This window comes from Nycticebus coucang, chromosome 12, assembly GCF_027406575.1.
Source record: "Nycticebus coucang isolate mNycCou1 chromosome 12, mNycCou1.pri, whole genome shotgun sequence".
NCBI classification, from domain to species: domain Eukaryota; kingdom Metazoa; phylum Chordata; class Mammalia; order Primates; family Lorisidae; genus Nycticebus; species Nycticebus coucang.
In genome coordinates this window covers 12,741,125-12,762,398 of record NC_069791.1, presented here as the reverse complement: position 1 = coordinate 12,762,398, position 21,274 = coordinate 12,741,125, and the positions used below count along the sequence as shown (strand labels likewise).

The 21,274-nt window shown below is 40.2% G+C and overlaps 1 protein-coding gene, 1 non-coding gene and 1 pseudogene across 5 annotated transcripts in view; 1 reads left to right on the top strand and 2 right to left on the bottom strand.

Moving 5' to 3' along the window:
• Positions 1–21,274, bottom strand: part of LOC128560859 (cyclic AMP-dependent transcription factor ATF-7) — a 118,352-nt gene that overhangs the window by 76,820 nt on the left and 20,258 nt on the right. For all 3 annotated transcript variants that reach the window (XR_008373165.1, XM_053554399.1, XM_053554400.1), the window contains exon 2: positions 12,851–12,919. Coding sequence is in view for 2 of the 3 variants with exons in the window: in XM_053554399.1 (XP_053410374.1) it covers positions 12,851–12,898 (48 nt within the window). In the remaining variant the exon portion in view is untranslated. The remainder of the gene's footprint in view (positions 1–12,850; positions 12,920–21,274) is intronic.
• LOC128563000 (small nucleolar RNA SNORA2/SNORA34 family) lies at positions 301–437 on the bottom strand. The gene has a single exon (XR_008373677.1). It is a non-coding gene; the product is annotated as a small nucleolar RNA SNORA2/SNORA34 family (small nucleolar RNA).
• On the top strand, positions 1,895–3,286 carry LOC128560866 (actin, cytoplasmic 1-like; annotated as a pseudogene). Its single transcript, XR_008373167.1, has one exon. The product of XR_008373167.1 is annotated as an actin, cytoplasmic 1-like (transcript).

Here is a 21,274-nt window from a genome sequence, read left to right as displayed (position 1 = left end):
GCACTTTTGTATAGTACATAATAAGAACTCAGTGAGCTATGGTTATTGTTGCTGCCATTATACCAATAAAATGAAACAATTTTCTTTTTTTTTTTTTTACTGTAGAATTATCTTTTTATTTTGGGTAAAAACCCACAATCATTTTGGGGAGCTGTAATTAAGATTTAACAGCATTATAATTCTAACAAATAACTTAAATATCCTTGTGAGATAAATATAGTAATATTTTATGGGTATTTTGGAACCCGACAGTATTAAGACTACAAATCACACTAGCCTACATCTATCACCAATGACTCATACTGTTTCTTTCTAATGAATTGACCATTACATTTCCAAAGTTCTGAAATGGCCAACAGACCATAGAAAGATAATTCTTTAGGCTCCTGCTTGAAACCAACAGGTTCAGCAAACTGCGAAACAATTTTCATTGTATTTTGTTCTTTTCCATTTTCTCCATATGCTCTCTGGATCATTTTCTGCACATTATATAAACATAGCATTTCTTCTAAATTGTGTGTATACATGTGCACACATGACTATAGGTATGCATATATGACCTATTAGTACATTCTAATTGATGTCAATCCTGAACATCATATTAAAAGCCTTCCCAGGGTAATGTTCACTTTACCACAAGTCAGTGTGACAAGTTTGACAACTTTCACATGGTTTGACAAGGAAGGCAATCAGCACTGAAACCAATACTGGAAGATTCTTGTAAGTCATCAAACTTAGAGGATAAAGAGACAATATCCATATGAAAAGAGCTCCTACTTAATTCTAAAAAGCTAGAAGTCTAAGTAGGTAGGAAGCATGAGTCTTGGAACCAAACAAATCAGTATTCCTCCTTCCTCCATATTTTGTTGATTTAAATTTTCCAGAGTTGGGCGGTGCCTGTGGCTCAGTGGGTAGAGCGCTGGCCCCATATACCAAGGGTGGCGGGTTCGAACCCAGCCCCAGTCAAACTGGCGGGCGCCTGTAGTCCCACCTACTTGGGAGGTTGAGGCAAGAGAATCGCTTAAGCCCAAGACCTTGAGGTCTGTGAGCTGTGACGCCATGGCACTCTACCCAGGGCGACATAGTGAGACTGTCTCAAAAAAATGAAATTGGCTCAGAGCGAGTGGCTCAAGCAGCTAAGGTGCCAGCCACATACACCTGAACTGGCGGGTTCAAATCCAGCCTGGCCCACCAAACAACAATGTCGGCTACAACCAAATAGCCGGCGCTGTGGCGGGCACCTATAGTCCCAGCTACTTGGGAGGCAGAGGCAGGAGAATCGCTTGAGCCTAGGAGTTGGAGGTTGCTGTGAGCTGTGACACCATGGCACTTTACCAAGAGCGATAAAGTGAGACTCTGTTTCTAAAAAAGAAAAAGAAAAATTTCCAGAGTAGGAAAAGTAAAACATGGTTCCTTCTTTCCAAAGAGAACTAAGTTGGCTGCAGTGTTTACTGGGACCCTTCCTTTTATTTGTTTATTTTTGAGAAGAAGTCTTGTTCTGTTGCCCAAACTAGAGTACAGGGTCATCATCATAGCTCACTGCATCCTCAAACTCCTGAGCTCAAGCAATCCTGCTTTTTGCTCACGCTGGTCTCAAAATCCTGAGCTAAGGCTATCCTCCTGCCTTAGCCTCCCAGAGTGCTATGATTATAGGTATGAGCCTCTGCACCTGGCCAATTCTTAAGAGTTTTAAAGGGAATTTGAGGGCGGCACCTATGGCTCAGTGAGTAGGGTGCTGGCCCCATATACCGAGGGTGGCGGGTTCAAACCTGGCTCCTGCCAAACTGCAAAAAAAAAAATAGCCGGGTGTTGTGGTGGGCGCCTATAGTCCCAGCTACTTGGGAGGCTGAGGCAAGAGAATCACCTAGACCCAAAAGCTGGAGGTTGGCCAAGACGGCATCCACCCGGGGAGCATAGAAGCCTCACCTGCACTGTTCCGCTGCCAGTCCACACCCGCCACTCAGCGCACCATAGATGACGATATTGCTGTGCTGGTCGTTGACAACGGCTCTGGCTTGTGCAAGGCCGGTTTCACGGGCAACGATGCCCCCCGGACCGTCTTCCCTTCTATCGTGGGGCGTCCATGGCACCAGGGCCTGATGGTGGGTATGGGTCAGAAGGACTTGTATGTGGGCGATGAGGCCCAGAGCAAGAGGCATTCTGACCCTGAAGTACCCCACTGAGCACCGTATTGTCACCAACTGGGACAACATGGAGAAAATCTGGCACCACACTTTCTACAACGAGCTGCGCGTGGCCCCCGAGCTGCTGACTGAGGCCCCCCTGAACCCCAAGGCTAACCATGAGAAGATGACCCAGATCATGTTTGAGACCTTCAACATTCCAGCCATGTATGTGGTCATCCAGGCTATGCTGTCCCTGTATGCCTCTGGCTATGCCACTGGTATCGTGATAGATTCTGGTGATGGGGTCACCCACACTGTGCCCATCTATGAGGGGTATGCCCTCCCCCATGCCATCCTATGTCTGGACCTGGCTGGCCAGGACCTGATAGACTACCTCATGAAGATCCTCACGGAGCATGGCTACAGCTTCACCACCACAGCTGAGCGGGAAATTGTGCATGACATCAAGGAGAAGCTGTTACCTCGCCCTGGACTTCGAGCAGGAGATGGCCACAGCAGCCTCCAGCTCCTCCCTAGAGAAGAGCTATGAGTTGCCCAATGGCCAGGTGATCACCATCGGAAATGAGCGGTTCCGCTGCCCAGAGGCGCTGTTTCAGCCTTCCGTCCTGGGCATGGAATCCTGTGGCATCCACAAAACTACCTTCAACTCCATTATGAAGTGTGATGTAGACATCTGCAAGGACCTGTATGCCAACACAGTGCCGTCTGGTGGCACCACCATGTACCCTGGCATGGCCGACAGAATGCAGAAGATCACTGCCCTGTCTCCTAGCACAATGAAGATCAAGATCATTGCTCCCCCTGAGCACAAGTACTCCGTGTGGATTGGAGGCTCCATCCTGGCCTTGCTGCCCACCTTCCAACAGATGTGGATCAGCAAGCAGGAGTATGAGTCTGGCCCCTCCATCGTCTACCACAAATGCTTCTAGGCAGACTGTTAGTTGCGTTATACCCTTTCTTGACAAAACCTAACTTGTGCAGAAAACAAGATGAGATTGGCATGGCTTTATTTGTTTTTGTCGTCGTTGTTGTTTGTTTTGTTCTTTTTTGGGCATGACTCAGGATTTAAAAACTGGAACAGTGAAGATGACAGCAGTTGGAGCGAACATCCCCAAAGTTCTATAATGTGCCCGAGGACTTTGTATATTCTTTTTTTTGGCCGGGGCTGGGTTTGAACCCACCACCTCTGGCATATGGGGCCAGCGCCCTACTCCTTTGAGCCACAGGCACCGCGTGTATATTCTTTTTTTTTAATAGTCATTCCAAATATTGTGAGATGTTACAGGAAGTCCCTTGCCCTCCTAAAAGCTGCCCCACTTCTCTAAAGAGAATGGCCCAGTCCTCCCAGTCCACACAGGGGAGGTGACAGCATTGCTTTTGTGTAAATTATGTAATGCAATTTTTTTTTAATCTTTGCCTTAATACTTTTTTATTTTGTTTTATTTTGAATGATCAGCCATTGTGGCCCCCATTTTGTCCCCCAACTTCAGATGGATGAAGGCTTTTGGTCTCCCTGGGAGTGGGTGGAGGTGTGGGAGACAGCCAGGGCTTACCTGTACACTGACTTGAGACCAGTTCAATAAAAGTGCACACCTTAAAATAAAAAAATTAAAAAAAAGAGCTGGAGGTTGCTGTAAGCTGTGACACCACTGCACTCTACCAAGGGCGACAAAGTGAGACTCTGTCTCTAAAAAAAAAGGGAATTTGAAACCGTGAAGACTCCCACATCTAATTTTCTCACCCCCTTTCCCAACTATTTCCAATTACACGATTATCTAGTCACAACTTTAAAAATTAGAGGGCTGGATGATTCCAACTACATGATAGTATAGAAAAGGCAAAACTGGGCGGTGCCTGTGGCTCAGTGAGCAGGGCGCCGGCCCCATATACCGAGGGTGGCGGGTTCAAACCCAGCCCCTGCCAAACTGCAACAACAACAAAAAAAAAAAAAGAAAAGAAAAGGCAAAACTATATCGGTGGCACCTGTGGCTCAGTGAGTAGGGTGCTGGCCCCATATACCAAGGGTGGCAGGTTCGAACCGGCCTCAACAAAAAAATAGCCGGGAGTTGTGGCAGGCGCCTGTAGTCCCAGCTACTTGGGAGGCTGAAGCAAGAGAATAGCTTGAGCCCAATAGTGTGAGGTGTAACATCATGGTACTCTACCAAGGGCAACATAGTGAGACTCTGTCTCAAAAAAAAAAAAAAAAAAAAAAAAAATTCCTACCAGGAGTAAGAGCCAAGATAAACTATACAAAAGGAAAGCAAAAAGTAAAAAGTTACACTGTAGGGCTTGATCTCAAACTGGTAAGGACAGTAACAAAAGATAAAGAAAGAAGCTTGAGGAAGTGAAAGAAGGAGAGAAAGACAACTCTCACAGTGGCATTTTTTAGTAACTGGTGTGCAAACAACTAAACCAATTTTATTTCCCTCAGAGAAAGAGAACAGAAGCCAAGATGCTCATAAAGGATACTGAAATTCTCAGCAGAAAAATCACCAGCATTAAGTCTCTGGCATACGTACTAGTATCAAGCTGATGCCTCTCCTTGTGGCCAAGGAATCAGAGCTTGTCATTGTAATCAAGCCTGCAACCTATGCTAGTGCCAATCTTTATGGTGAATTGAGCTATTTTTCAGGAAAATCAAGGGATATTTGCCCAATATCAAAAGAAGATCTGACCCTTGGGAAGAGAAAGGAGCTGTTCCTTTTGCCACAGGATGATTCTCTCTGGAATAACATAAATAGCTCTTCGAAAAACCATGCCTTTGATAAGCAGAGCTGCGACTTTGACAGCCAATCTGCTGAATGCCAAACACAGCACTCAGCTTTCTACGATAGCTCAAAGGACACAGCAAGGCTGCAGATTTATTCTGCTGACTTTCCCCATGAGCCACTCAAGTTTTTCAAAGACAAAAGGAAGAACTCTTTTCCTCCAACCCAGAGAATTGCAAATTCCACCTGGGATCTAAAGACAGAGCTATGTTTGCTCAAAATCTGACATCATCAATGTGAACAACAAGATTTAAAAGCTGGAATGATGGCTGGCAATTTCAGGCACTAAGAGCAGAAGTTGGTTCAGCACTTCAATCTGCCGGCAGAATCAGCAGCCACATGGGGCGCATGGTGTGCCAGACTGAGAATGAGCTAATTTCACAAAATTCATTCTCATTCTCCATGTACTTTCACATGACAACTGCAGATAGTCCGGATTCTTAGCAGAGCACAAATACAAAGGTAGCATATTTTCAAAGTAAAAACATAAACGCATTGTTACAAAGAGATAAACCTCGAAGGCTTCATCTGTTCTTCATGATGTTTTCCTTCTTAAATCCTATCTTTTAAATGAAAATTTTGTGAAAGAAAATTTAAAAAGCACATCTCCTTACTATAAACTATTAATAACATTTCTCCCTTGCAATCGTATGTCATTTTTTTCAAGATGAGATTTGGAAAGAGAAAAGCTTTTTGCACATCCTTAATTCAAAAGTAACAGCTATGTGCTATGATTTAAAGGACAATCTCTCTGTGGTTAAATTGATTCAATCCTCAACAGACAACAGAAATCTAAGGCTAAGAGTGAGGATACTCACTTTCTGTTTAAAACATTTTTGGTTATCTCATGATAAATGAAGACAGAAAAAAACCCACTAAAATTCAGGGGTAATGAGTTCTATTTTGATTTTTAAAAACACGTACTGAACAAGTATCTTGAAATAGTTACTAAAGCAAAAGCATTAGTAATAACAGCAAGAAAATTATAAGCAGAAAATGAGAATAAAATACAAACAAAATACATAACCTTTTTCACAAAAATAAATGGAAAGAGAACAAAGATAAAGATAAATAATATTGGCAAACAATATGTGTATGTCTTAATTTTTAGATAACGAAAGGCCTGAAATTTAGCCAAATATCTACTAACCCTGGTAACAGTAATCCTTTCAAGTGGCTTATCATTTGCTTATGAAGTCTCCATTAATATCAAAACCTTGATCTGGCCAAACTCCAGCTAACAGGGCTTTTCTTAAAGAACTAAAAGGAACATTGTGGTTTATTTAAGCCACTGGCATATGGTTAAAAAGCTTAAGTTTGCCCAGTTATAATCCTTTGAACAGAATGCTGAAATTTTCTTTCTTCTCTTCAAAAAGATCTTCCAGAAAACATGTCTTGTACCTTGTTCATAATGTACAATTTATTGGTATTTCTTTTCTTTTCTAAATGGCCGGGAGGGAAGAACTCCACAGCCACTGTGTGTGGTTAGTAATGGCGTTTTTACTTGTCATTGTACAAAGCCTGTTAAATATTTACAACACAGATAGCAATATCTAGTCCTAAACACCCAGTTGTGAGTTTGAATTTTGTTAGAAATAAATCTATGACAAGTTTTCCCCAGCAAAATGCCAGAAGACTTTGCTAACAGCTTCAAGAGACCCAGCAGGTCCAGAGGAGCAGTTATAGGCCATCTGGTGATTACTTATTATTATTTATACAGCACTGTAGATGTACACACAGATGTGTTATGAATCCACATACAGAGAGGCCCTAACAAGGGTTTCAGACAGAATGTGACTGCTGAGCAAGTCAATCTGCATTAAAGAAACACACTAACCAGAAAGAGGGAGTACACTGGTTCTTTTTTAAATCTGCTATCCTAGCTGGAAGACTATTTGATAAAAGAATGAACAATTCTATGTAATGGTAATATTATTATCAACAACCTAGCTATAATTGGTTTTGTAAAAAAAGGATGAATGAAAAACAGGCTCTCAGATCTGTAAGGTACTTTATGAACTTAGCAGTTTGTAAAAAAAAAAAGGTACTAGGAAAGAGCCCCTTTCCTAACTTAGGAAGAACTGAGATACAAAGATACAAGATTTTTTTTCTTCTATCAGGAATGCTCTGAGAACAGTTTCTGGATTCACATTTCAAATACTAAATTGTATCCAAGGAAAACAAGAGTGAATAACTGAAAAATTTCACCTTAATTTCCTGAGCACAGCTCCAGTTAGGTTCAGACAGCTTTTTGGGGGGGGTGAAGAGAGGAAGTGGAGACTGGAACAAAGATGTCTTTAATCTACTATGTCCTCAATACATCTTAGTAACATCAAAATAAATATAACATCAAGCAACTCAAATAACCAGCCACATGTTTTTTTTTTTTTTTTGTAGAGACAGAGTTTCACTTTATTGCCCTTGGTAGAGTGCTGTGGCGTCACACAGCTCACAGCAACCTGCAACTCCTGGGCTTAGGCGATTCTCCTGCCTCAGCCTCCCGAGTAGCTGGGACTACAGGCGCCCGCCACAGTGCCCGGCTATTTTTTTGTTGTTGTTGTTGTTGCAGTTTGGCCGGGGCTGGGTTTGAACCCGCCACCCTCGGTATATGGGGCCGGCGCCCTGCTCACTGAGCCATAGGCACCGCCCCCCAGCCACATGTTTTTAAAGGCAAGTATCAAGACTGTCAGATTTGACATTAAGAAACTTAGGGCCAGGCATGGTGGCTCCAGCCTCCAATCCTAGCACTCTGGGAGGCTAAAGTGGAAAGATTGCTTTTGAGGCCAGAAGTTCAAGACCAGCCTGAGCAAAGTGCAATCCTGTTTCTACAAAAAATACAAAAATTAGTCAGGCACAGTAACACATGTCCCAGCTACTTGGAAGGAGAGGCAGAAGAGTCATTTGAGCCCAGGAATTTGAGGATGCTGTGAGCTATGATAATGCTGCTATATTCCAACTTGGGTGACAGCAGAGACCCCGTCTCTTAAAAAAAGAAAGAAAACTTACATTTAATTCCTGCTCTTAATATCTCTACAGTCTTCCAGTTTTGCCTATACAATGCGTAAGAGCAATACTTTCATCACAGGGTTACATAAAATGGCAGCGTATGCAAAGTGGACTGAAGGTTATTGTAAAATCAACATATTACAAGAAAGAACGTTAGCATTTGGCCTAATTGTGTATAATGCAGTATATTTTCAGCTGCCTGACAGCATGCAAGCATTCTTACCAGATGGGAACTGGATGAATTATTGAATGAAATATGAATTATTAAATAAAAATTTGAATTTTTTTAAACTCTTGGCAGGGGCAAGGAGAGAGCTTATTTGTTTGCCTAAAATTGCCTTCATGTGTCACAACATATAAACATAGCACATAACACCACAAATGGCATTTACCTATCAGAGCTACTATTTCCCTTACAATTCTCCAATTCAAGATGTTTCTGTAGTATAAAGAATTAGTAATCAGCACCAACTCATTCTTCCTTGCTTTTCTTTTGTGCACATGTCAGGTAATAGGGAAACTTGCCGAAGGGATAGAATTAAAGATCCAGAGTTTTTATAACACCAGTATGGCCCATTTAAGGGGAGGGCTGGGATAACAGGAATAATCTCTATAGATTTGTGTTATACAGGTAATAAAACATATACCTTTGTAGCATGCCAGCATTTAACCAATCATAGGAGCCATTTGTTGCCTCATATATTACAGAGAAATAGAGATTTAAGGGATAATGTTCATGGAGGCAGAGGATACGAAGCAATAAACAGCTTTGGAGGTTGGTTAAATGCCAAGTGAAGCCAGGACTACAGCACCATAAACATTATTCCTATTATATGACAAGATAAGGAGGTATAAGAAGCTGCCCTCAATCCCATCACAACTACGGCTCCATTGCTATTCTTGGCCTTACAAAGGAAAAGCAGGCCTGGGAGGTCTACGAGTTAGTTATGTGTTTCATGTTTCAGTTTAAAAGATACGAAGATTATCTCTGCAAGAAAGCTGTCTAGATTAAAAAAAAAAAAAAGAAAAGAAATGAAGAGAATTTCACCCTATACCTAAATGTCCTCTGGGAGAAGAAAAGAAGAACTGAAACTAGATATCCTCAGGGAAAAAAACAACAGCCCCTTAGGACAGAGAAATAATCAAAGGATTTTTCCTTAAAAGCACAGGGTAGTATGACAGAAACCTTCCTCAATGGCTAATGATGGGGTGATACTAATTGTCTATGAGTAGTATCTCCTTAAAGGAAATGTGTTCCTCTTCCTAAGGAAACAGATATTTAAAGCTATTATAATTGGCTCCTGCTCGAAGACTTAATTATGGTAAAACAGAAGGACCACTTCAATCAGCACAATTTGCACTGCAAAACAGTGTTACATACCTGAGAAAAAGGAATAAAAACATAGAATTTGCTGATTCCTGGTAATAAAAATTGGGCAAAAAAGCATCCAAAAAATAAGTTACCTAACTGCACCCACATGAAATAAAACCTCGTATCCAAGATTACTGACATAGTATTTATTCCTGCTTCCACATAACAATGGAACAACTTTATCATGTACATGCAAGAAATGTCCCCCCAAATATTAAAAACTTACAAGACGTCCTAGATTCAGCACCTAGATTCTATAGTTTTAACAAATAACACAGAGGAAAAGTCATTGTATGGTCATAATATTTTTAAATAGATGCTATCTTATAAACATTTCAAAACCCATACAACTCAAATTCAACCAGTCCTCTACCAATGGGGTGGGTATCTGGGGTCACTATTGCCTTAACGCTAACTCCCTTCTCAGAGTTAAATACTCCTGATACCACATTCCATAGAGAGGTATTAGCAAGAATATTGCTTTCCCTGAGTTCCTCTTCATGGGGTTGATGAGGCCTCAAGAGAAAAAAATAGTATCCACATGAGTATGGGATGAAGAGGGCTAAAAAACCCTATCACCTGTCTTTTCAGATAAGAATGCAGACAGCACAACCTTTTGCAGTCCTTTTGTTGTTGTTGTAGATTTAAAAAAGTACACGCAGCATATTTAGAACTCAGCTGTGTCACATCAGACTTACTGTTGGGAAGTGGATCATGAACAGAATCCAAAAATAACAGCCATTAAAGACCTAGCAACCAAAACATGTTTACGTATCCATTGAAAGCCTGGTGGTTTTGATTATATGGTAGAGAGCATAATCCACTAGTCTATTTTAGGTGAATTTTCCTTTCACCTTCCCTTACTATTAGGACATAGGCTGATTTCTGAGTTTAGGGGTACATAGGGGTAAAGTCTGGGCTGGGAACAGATAAGGAAATAATGCAAGATTGCTACAGTTTTTTTTTTTGTTTGCTTTTAAAAATCAGTCTTCTAAATTACATTTGCTTTCATTCCTTCTTCCTCTACCTGGTAGAAGCTACTGCTTTTTGAGACTTCTATGGTAGTAGTTTCTAAACTATGTCCTGCAAAAATTATCATGTCTTTATTACTCCTCTTGGGTTTTACATAGTTTTTTTTTTTTTTTTTTTACATAGTCTTTACCATTTATGGATTAAAGAATCTGAATTAATGACCAATAGCTTGAAGGCCTCAAGGTGGCTCCAGAATGAAACTATTCTCAAGGGATTCAAGGAAATTAGATGACAGGCCAAGGGCAGTTCGCTTTACCAAATTTATCCTCTTTGCCAGATATTCACTATTTCATATAACATAAAGTAATCACAGTAAATCATACACAGATCCCACTCAAGCTGTTATGAGATATTGGGAGAAACTTGGAAGGAGACTAAATATAACTTAAGAAGTATAATCTCACTTGACCATAAAGTTCCAACATGCAAAGGAAGTGAAGGAATGAACCATGCTACCTTCAAAGTCTTAAGTTGTAGCTTTCTATCCTTTTTCTTTGACACAAATAACTTGAATCCCAAAGAAGAAGGTAGCAATGTTCCACATGCAATTTCCCACTGAGGGAAGATTTTTTTTAGAACATAAATCAGAGTTTATAAAGAATCCTAATAGCCAAAATAACAACAAACAATTCAAAAATGGGGAGAAGGAAAACAGTTTATGGTAAACAGAACTCAACCATATAGGAAGGATCCAAAGTAAAAAGTTCCTACTTTCTTTCTACCTTGAGTCCTCTGCCCAACTATTAAAAAGGTAAAACAAAAAAACAACAACAAAAAAAAAACAAACACAAATTTCACAAATCTGTGAAATCTCCCAGTTTCAGTGAATACTACTCTCTTCTGATGAGACAGCCTAATGAGATGCTACTTGTATTTTTCTTCCTTAGAGAGTTTAAGAGAGGCTTTCCTGTGTATTCCTTATTTCTGTCATCCATTTTTATTTCTTTGAGAAGTCCTTGTATGGTTTTAAGCATACAACATATAAGAGTGGTACAGGAGTTAAGCAGTTTAAACAATAAGTGAAGAAAAATAATGGTAAATATGAGCGAAATAAACCTTTTCTCCCTAAATGCACATTTTTCAAGAAAAGGTGAAGTAAAAAGGGTAGCAGGTGTCAGTTGTGGGAGTTGTAGTAAACAGTGTAATTGAATTCACACACAAAATTTAGATATGGACTTTAATAAAGCTGTCTTGAAAGTGAAACATTTATCCTACTTTCCCAAATTGCTTCTATTGTAAAAGAAATACAATATAAGCCACGTGAGGAAACATGCAGCCAATAATAAAGTTGGAAAATTTGACAAGAAGGGAAATACACCCTAGGATGCTGAATACTGCAGAATACAAGGACTTTATTGGTATTTTCTAAAATCTTCAGTTTTTACTGGAATTTGGAATCTTCCTTCCATCCATTCCTTATCACCACTCCCATCTAATCTACCTCTCAAATTCTTAGGAATCTCTGAAATTCAGCTCTTTTTGTCTAAGTATTTACAATGTTTAATAGAATTAGTCTGCAGGCTCACATACCACCAGTGTCACTGGACAGTCACATGACATATTCCTAACTTAACAGAAACTCAATCCTTTGGGTTCTATAAAATGAATTAATAGGCTGGCTGAGGTGACTGTAATTCCAGGACTTTGGGAGGCTGAGGCAAGAGGACTGCTTGAGACTTGAGACCAGCTTGGGCAAATAGTGAGACTTTGTCTTCACAAAAATAATATTTAAATAAATAAATTAATTAATGAGGCAGATAAAACTTCCTTTGTATTCCTTTCTTCATTCTTTTTGGAACATGGCAAAGGGAAGGGTCTAGGAAGAGTTAAGGTGAAAAATGAAAATCATAGGCGATTTCAACAAAATTACTTTATTAAAAAAGCATATGATGAAATATATATGACACATAGTGTACACAAATAAATGTAATACAATTACATGGCAGTTGACACACAGAACAATGCATTTCATAGTTTCAGACGGGGAAAATGTTTATATGATGCTGTTGAGATCTTGGGTTCTATATTGGATTTGTTGCTAACAATGATTGTCTAGATTAACAGTCAAAAAGACTGTTTTTTTTTTTCCTATTTAAAAAATCCTAAATAGACTCTGGCAAATTGGGGTTCACAATAAATGGGTATATTCTCAACTGCCTCTCCAAGTATGTTAAGCAGACTTTTATATCCAGGCAAGTTCAAGAGAAGATACTTCTAAACTTGTTTGTATTTAGATGGATAGCTTTAGAAAAGAGGAGAGAGCAACATGTATTCTTTCTTCTTCGACACTGTCTGCTGGGAAACAAACACCAGTGGAATAACAGTATGGAGGACAGCAAGGCAGATTTCATTATGGTAGAGTGCCTACACTTCCTCATAACTTGGATTTACACACTGCAAATCCTCTGATCTGATTACCTCCAGTGATCACGTAAAATACCGGCTTTAAACTCTTTGCCTTAGTGATAAAACAGCCACTTTGATTCACAACAAGACATTCACAATAAAGTATATTGTAAACGTACCTGTCCACAGCCCGGGGCATTGCACACAAACGGTCTGTCGTCTCCCATATTTCATACAGCAGAGCGGAGCTGAGGAGGGGAAAGTAGGGGGGAAAAGTTATGTTAAATACGCTGAAACAAAAAAAAAAAAAAGTGCTTCAAAAATACCAAGCCTAAAAACAGGTGTTTCCAGAATGCCATCTATCAAAGCTGTAAACACAGGCTACTTTGGGGAGACCCGTTAGACAGGTGGCATATGATCTATTGAGCCTCAATTGAAATTTTTAATTAGAAAAATGTAGATTTAAACCATAAAGGAATTTCAAACCTTTGCTAGATTTTCCCTCTTTCTGCTACAGTATATAACATACTACTCCAATCTGCAATCAGTGCAGTTCCCTATGTCGATAAATTCACGGAACGCTCGATGCGGAAGCCATATTTCTGAACTAGAGAAGACCAAAATTTGTCATTTAATTAATTAAGGGATTATAGGAGGGGTGCTCCATTTTACAGGGCCATAATCTGGCTCCCTGGTGTATAAACTATGAGACCGCTGGCAAGGGCCATTTATCCCAGATTATTGCCAAAGAAAACAAAGCACCCATCCTATTGGGCTACACGGGAAATGATTTTCATTAATAAAAAAATAAAAATAAAAACCTTCTCTCCCCACTGGGAGCTTCCTTCTCCCCCCACCAACAGACTATGGCAAATGGAGAAATATCGGCGCCCTTCCCCCTTCCGATTCTATTTATGGCTAGGTTTTTAAAAGCTGCAATAAAACAAATGTCGACTCTTTGGGGGTTTACTTGGTGAATATGTTCCGGCTGTTTGTGCTGCTCTCGGCCAAAGTTCTTGGGCTGCTCTGTTGCAGCCAACAGATGTGTGCTGCTGCAGGGGATAAAAGAAATGGCACTAAAAGGCATTACCGTCCATCCCGTCTATTTCTCTGAAGACTTTAGCAGGATTTATACTGTTTGTTTGTTTTCTTTTTTTAATTATTGAAGCTAAATTCTCAAAATGAGGACTGAAATTCTTTGTCAAAGAAAAATAATTCCAATCTGAATGTCTGAAGGAAATTTCTCATATTTTTAACTAGGAATAAAAATAGAGGTGGAGATGGGTAAGGATTAGAAATGCAAATCATAGTAAGAATATTGCTAAAAGATAAACAATATTTTGGAAGGGTGGAAGAGAGAAATGGGGTGGGGAGTAAAAACAGCCTTACAGAATAAACACCTACAGGACATTTTCAAACATCTTTCCAAAAAGTATACAAAAGAATCTGAACAAGGAAAGATGAGAGAGGAACTATGATTTGAATATGCCTGGAAATAACTCCAGAACTGACTCCAGAAATTTCAAATTTTTATCTTGAAGATAAACAAAAATGTCAGGACCATCTCAGTCAGGCCTACTTAAAATGTTAACATGCTAGACTGAATCTGGTTATTGGAAAACCATGATTAAAACTCAAGAGGGTAGCTAGGTAATATCTCTCTTACTCTCTTAAGACTCACACTGGGGTTGGAAACTAGTATTTCTGGTTGTCTAATCACTAATTTCACAAAATTGGTGTTTAAAAATGTGGGGTGCCCCACAAAATAGAAGGGGCTTCTTGGTCATCTTTCAGTGATAGGAACACAGTCTAACTATGAAGGAAACTGATGCTGCAGCACTGCTGTAATGCAAGAGAGCCTGTATGTACATACATGTACACAGATTTATATCACATTTAACCAGGATAAATTGCTTCAATAAATTCTGTTCCTAGGAGAGGCCAGCTCAAGCTGATGACTGGGTATTGGGAAATGAGAGCTACATTCTTCTTCACACAGCCTCAGGACAAGGGAGTTTTCTGCTTTATTTGTTTTAAATACATAATTTTTTTTAGCACTCTCTGGAACTACAATACAGTGCAAAAATATATATGCAAGTAAACAAAAGTAAATAAAAGCAAAGACCAAGGCCATATGACTGAAAACTCAGAACAAGCCTGGAAAGCAATTCATCTCTGGAAAAATTCTTAAATGCTTTGCTAGAGGTAATTTCACTTCCTAGTCTCAGAATCTTCTTTTCTAATATAATTACGAAATGTGAATTTTATTTCAACAAGGTCCCCTAACATATTTTTAACCAGGAAGTAAATTACAAGGGCTAGAGTGAACATAACACAAGGACCAGGCAGTATTCCTTGCTTTTATCTTAGTTATTTGGAGCTAACTCTTCTCATTTTTCTACTGATTTAGAGGTGGGAAAGGGTGCTGGCTGAGAAGTGGGGCAGCCCCGGCATAGGAAGTGATTAGATTAATAAATTCTGGAATAGTTTTCCTCAAACCACAAAATTCAAAATTTAATTTGGCTTTTCACAATCACATCACAATACAAAGCTTCCAAATTTTATTTAATGGCACCTTTACTGGGAAATAGAAATGGAAAATCATGACTTTCTAAAAGAAAAACAAAATAAATTGGTGAGAAAAAGTACTAAAATCTAACAGAAGTATTTTCACTGCTCTTAAATATTCAACTGACAGCCAGTAACTAGAATTTCCTGCTTCCTTCCCAATTTGCTGGTCTTTGTTTCACCATTTTCACCTAAGGGAAATCACAATGGGAGGAGGAAGGCTCTCTTTCTTACACACCCACAATTATTCTTAAATCATTCCTTCAATCCCTTATCCCTTGTCATTTCTATCATTCTTGCTTTAAATTTTTTTCACTTTAAATTGATTTTTTTAAAAAAAAGTTTAAATATTGTTGACTATCCTAAAAAAAAGAAATTTAAATATTGTGCTGTCACCTAATAGTCACAATGTGAGGGTACATGGCACACCTCCTGGGTGAGGGGCACATCTACAACTGGGACCCACTTAACAAACACAAATAATGTAACCTAACCATCTCTACCATTTATGCATTCATAATCATCTATACACTCATACTAATCCGAAAAAAAAACCTTAAGTATTTAACAACAGTAAGAATGATCTATGTCTCCCTATTTAAGACAAAATAACATCTTTTTTGGAAAAATTTCCCCTTTATTCCCAGTCTGCTTCATCAATTGTTACATATAAAGAATGCCATTGTTTATTTCTATCCGACACTTGAAATAAATCTCTAATTATCAGCAAGGTCAACCGATGCAAAAACAAAAAGCAACACATTTGTGTAGTATAAACAGACTGAGATAAAAAGTCAAATCCTGAGTGTTGAGTAACAATGTTGGAATTTAACTCATAGCTCATTTGTAACTATACTGCTTGACAAGCGGATCGTGTGCCTGGGAATGGTGCTCAGTGTCTGTCTCCTCCATCTATTCTTTAGGACAAAACATAAGCATTTTATAGAACTAAACAATAAATGACAGGAGATGGATACACACATTAAGAAGACTGCCAAGAGGAGGCTGGATGCCTTCAGCAAGGATCTTAGAACAGGAAAACAAAGATGCATAAAAAGGGTACGCTAGAAGCAAAGGTTTGTAGAAAAGGCTCAGAATCACCAGAATGCATAAATAGTAAAAATCAGTATTTGTTCAAAAGAGAAAGTCATCTAGAGGCTGGGAAACAAGTGAAGAGAACCCAAGGTTTATAGAATGATTTTTTTTTTTAACTTTCTTTTTTTTTTTTTTTGTAGAGGCAGAGGCTCACTTTATGGCCCTGGGTAGAGTGCCATGGCATCACACAGCTCACAGCAACCTCCAACTCCTGAGCTTAAGCAATTCTCTTGCCTCAGCCTCCCAAGTAGCTGGGACTACAGGCGCCCGCCACAACGCCCAACTATTTTTTGGTTGCAGTTCAGCCAGGGCCGGGTTTGAACCCACCACCCTTGGTATATGGGGCCGGCACCTTACCGACTGAGCCACAGGCGCCGCCCTAGAGAATGATTTTTAATAACTGAAATAATTAAAAAAATAAAAACTATGTTAGTTTTACAGAGCCAGAGGTAATTCCTAAAATGGTCAATATGTAAGAAAATAGATTCTCGGGTGGCACTCTGACTCAGGGAATAGGGTACCGGCCCCATATACTGAGGGTGGCGGGTTCAAACCCAGCCCAGGCCAAACTGCAACAAAAAAATAGTTGGGTGTTGTGGCGGGCACCTGTAGTCCCAGATACTTGGGAGGCTCAGGCAAGAGAATCGCTTAAGCCCAAGAGTTGGAGGTTGCTGTGAGCTGTGATGCCATAGCACTCTACTGAGGGCAACAAAATGAGACTCTTTAGTCTCTAAAAATAAAATAAATAAATGTTGATTACGTTAAGGGTGGTGCCTATGGCTCAGTGGGTAGGGCACTGACCCCATATACCAAGGGTGGCGGGTTCAATCCCAGACCTGGCCAAACTGCAACAAAAAATAGCGTTGTGGCAGGGGCCTGTAGTCAGGAGGCTGAGGCAAGAGAATTGCCTAAGCCCAAGAGTTGGAGGTTGCTTTGAGCTGTGATGCCATGGCACTTTGCACTGAGGGCAATAAAGTGAAACTCTGTCTCTAAAAAAAAAAAAAAGAAAGAAAGAAAATAGATTCTCTCTCTCTGTATATATAGATCTACTTATTCCTTTTTTTCTTCTGAGGGAGAGTCTCTCTCTGTTACCCAGGCTAGAGTACAGTGGCATCATCACAGCTCACTGCAACCTCAAACTCCTGGACTCAAGTGATCCTCCTGCTGCAGCCTTGCCAGTAGCTGGGACTACAGGCATGCACCACCATGCTTGGCTAATTTTTTCTATTTGTAGTAGAGATGGGTTTCACTCTTGCTCAGATGGGTCTCAATCTCTTGACCTCAAACGATTCTCTTGCTTCAGTCTCCCAGAGTACTAGGATTATAGGTGTGAGCCATTGCATCTAGCCAGCCTATTTATTTTTTAATGAATGAAGATGGAGTCTGTTACTGAGAGTTACAGAGTCAATTCTGTGAACCTCATTATAATGTGATCGTTTCTCTATTGACAACCTGATGCTAATAAGATGGCCTGGCTTGGCATGTGGCTCACGGATATAATCTCGGCACTTTAAGAGGCTAAAGAAGAGTGGTCGCTTGAGTCTAGGAGTTCAAGATTGGATTGGACAACATAGTGAGATCTTGTCTCTATAAGAAATTTTCTTTAAAAGTAGCCAGGTATGGTGGCACAAACCTGTAGTCCTAGCTACTCAGAAGGTCAAGGTGGAAGGATGGTTTGCATGGGGAGTTTGAGAATGCAGTGAGCTGGAAGACCCTATCTCTAAAATAAAAAATAAGAATAACAAGGCCGGGTGTGGTAGCTTATGCCTGTAATTCCAGCAATCTGGGAGCCCGAGGTGGGTGGATTGCCTGAGCTCACAAGTTCGAGACCAGCCTGAGCCAGAGAGAGACCCCATCTCTAAAAATAGCTGGGTGTTATGGAGGGCACCTATTGTCCCAGCTACTTGGGAGGTTGAGGCAAGAGAATCGCTTGAGCCCAAGAGTTTGAGGTTGCTGTGAGATATGACGCCATGGCACAGTAGGGCGACAAAGCGAGACTCTGTCTCCAAAAAAACAAACAAACAAACAAAAAAAAACAAGAATAAGTAAGAATAAGATAAAATAAGCTAAGTAAGAAATGAAAGCCATGTACAAACACATCCAGGGGCTTATTGTTAGGTTCCTAATGACAAAAACCAGACTTGCTATGTATAAAAAATGAGAAGAGACCGGGTATAGTAGCTCATGCCTAAAGTCCTATCCTTCTGGGAGGCTGAGGTGGGTGGATTGCCTGAGCTCAGGAGTTTGAGACCACTCTGAGAAAAAGCGAGAACCCATCTCTACTAAAAATAGAAATATTAGCCAGGCATCATGGCAGGTACCTGTAGTCCCAGCTACTTGGGAGGCTAAGGCAAGAGTATTGCTTGAACCCAGGAGTTTGAGGCTGCTGTGACGCCAGGGCAATCTACCCAGGACAACAGAGTGAGACTCTGTCTCCACAAAAAAAAAAAAGAAAAAAAAGGGAGAGAGAGAAGGGCAGTGCATCATAAGTTATCAAAGATACATAAATATCTAGAAGGGATTAAGACTGACGATCAGGGGCAGCGCCTGTGGCTCAGTAAGTAAGGCGCCAGCACCATATACCGAGGGTGGCGGGCGCCTGTAGTCCCAGCTACTCGGGAGGCTGAGGCAAGAGAATCGCTTAAGCCCAGGAGTTGGAGGTTGCTGTGAGCTGTGTGAGGCCAGGGCACTCTACCGAGGGCCATAAAGTGAGACTCTGTCGCTACAAAAAAAAAAAAAAAGACTGACGATCAGTCACTCTTTCAAAAAACACTATTAAATGCCAGGCAAAGTGGACATAAAATAAAAAGACAATAGGCTCAGGCTCAACCTGAGCCAGAGCGAGACCTCATCTCTAAAAATAGCTGGGTGTTGTGGCAGGCGCCTGTAGTCCCAGCTACTTGGGAGTCTGAGGCAAGAGAATCGCTTAAGCCCAGGAGTTTGAGGTTGCTGTGAGCTATAACGCCATGGCATGCTACCAAGGGCGACAAAGTGAGACTGTCTAAAAAAAAAAAGGAAAAAGACAATAGACCTTCATAAAATTTTTTTTTCACTCATTTGGCATGAAATAAGACATCATTCAGAATGATGGCTTAATTTACAAGGTCAGTGAGCCAAAGGTTGATCAGTGTATATATTATATAGATCTCTTGTTATTCATTTCCCCTACTGGTTATCGCCTTTTATAAAAAAAAAAAAAAAAAAAAAAAAATTTTTTTTTTTTTGAGACAGAGTCTCGCAGCAACCTCAAACTCTTGGGCTTAAGCAATTCTCTTGCCTCAGCCTCCCAAGTAGCTGGGACTACAGGCATCCACCATGATGCCCAGCTATTTGTTGTTGTTGTTGTTGTTGTTGTAGTTGTCATTGTTTGGCAAGCCCAGGCTGGATTCGAACCTGCCAGCTCTGGTGCATGTGGCTGGTGCCCTAGCCACTGAGCAACAATCGCCAAGCCTTTCAAATTCTTTTGCTAGCAACTACAGAGTACAGACAAGAGCACAAAAAAAGAGGAATTAATAGTCTTGGCAAAAAGATTTATCATACACATATAGTTTTAAAATTCATTATTTCACCAAATACTTTTTTCAGTACCTACCATATGCTCTATGAACCCATAATTCAACAGTAAATAAGTTTCTGCCCTCACAGAACTTACTTACATTCTAAAAGAAAGAGACAGACAATAAGCAAGTAAACTAAATAAATTTAATTTATTTATTTATCATTTATTCGAGACAAGGTAGTAGTAGTACTGTAGTATAGTGGCACAATCAAAACTCACTGCAGCCTCTAACTCCTGCGCTTGAAAATCCTCTCACTCCAGCCTCCTGAGTAGCTAGGACTATAGGTACATGCCACTATTCCCAGTTATTTTTTTTTTTTTTTTGAGACAGAGTCTCACTTTGTCACCCTTGGTAGAGTGCCGTGGCGTCACAGCTCAGAGCAACCTCAAACTCTTGGGCTCAAGTGATGTTTTTAACTCAGCCTCCCAAGTAACTACAGGCACCTGCCACAATTCTCAGCTATTTTTTGTTGCAGTTGTCATTGTTGTTTAGCTGGCCCAGGCCGGGTTCAAACCCACTAGCCTTGGTGTATGTGGCTGGTGCCATAACCACTGTGCTACAGGTGTTGAGCCTGTCCCCAGTGATTTTTTTTTTTTTAATTTTGTAGAGAGGAGGTATTGCTATGTTGTCAAAGCTGGCCTTGAAAAGTTTTGGGATTATAGGCAAAAGCCATCACACCCAGCTACAAAATAGTTAGATTAATGACTGATAATTGCTACTAAAAAATAAATAAATAAATAAATAAATAAATAAATAAATAAATAAATAAATTGTGGCTCATACCTGTAATTCTAGCACTCTGGGAGGCCAAGGTGGGAGGATCCCTTAAGCTTAGGAGTTCAACACCAGCCTGAGCAAGAGCAAGACCTTGTCTCTAAAAATAGCCAGGCATTGTGACAGGCACCTATAGTATCAGCTTCTTGGGAGGCTGAGGCAAGAGAATCACTTAAACCCAAGAGTTTGAGGTTGCTGTGAGCTATGATGCTATAGCACTCTACCAAGGGCGACAAAGTAAGACTCTGTCTCATAAAAAAAAAAAAAAAGAAAGAAAAGAAAAATTAGCCTGGCCTTGCTACAGGTACTGGTAGTCCCACCTACTCAGGAGGTGGAGGCAGGAAGATCACTTGAACCCAGGAATGTGAGGTTGTACGCTGATGCCCTGGCATTCTAGCCTGGGGCAACAGAGTTAGACTCTGCCTTAAGGAAAAGAAAAGAAATGGTGATGTGTTAGAGATGAGAAGGATACTTGAGTTTCATGACTAAAAAGGGAATGGCTATAATATATGCAATCCATAGGGGAGTGGGGTAGAATATAGTGAGCTAGGTTAAAACTTCAGAAAGCCTTTCCGCTCACGGCACATTAGATGTTCAATAAATATG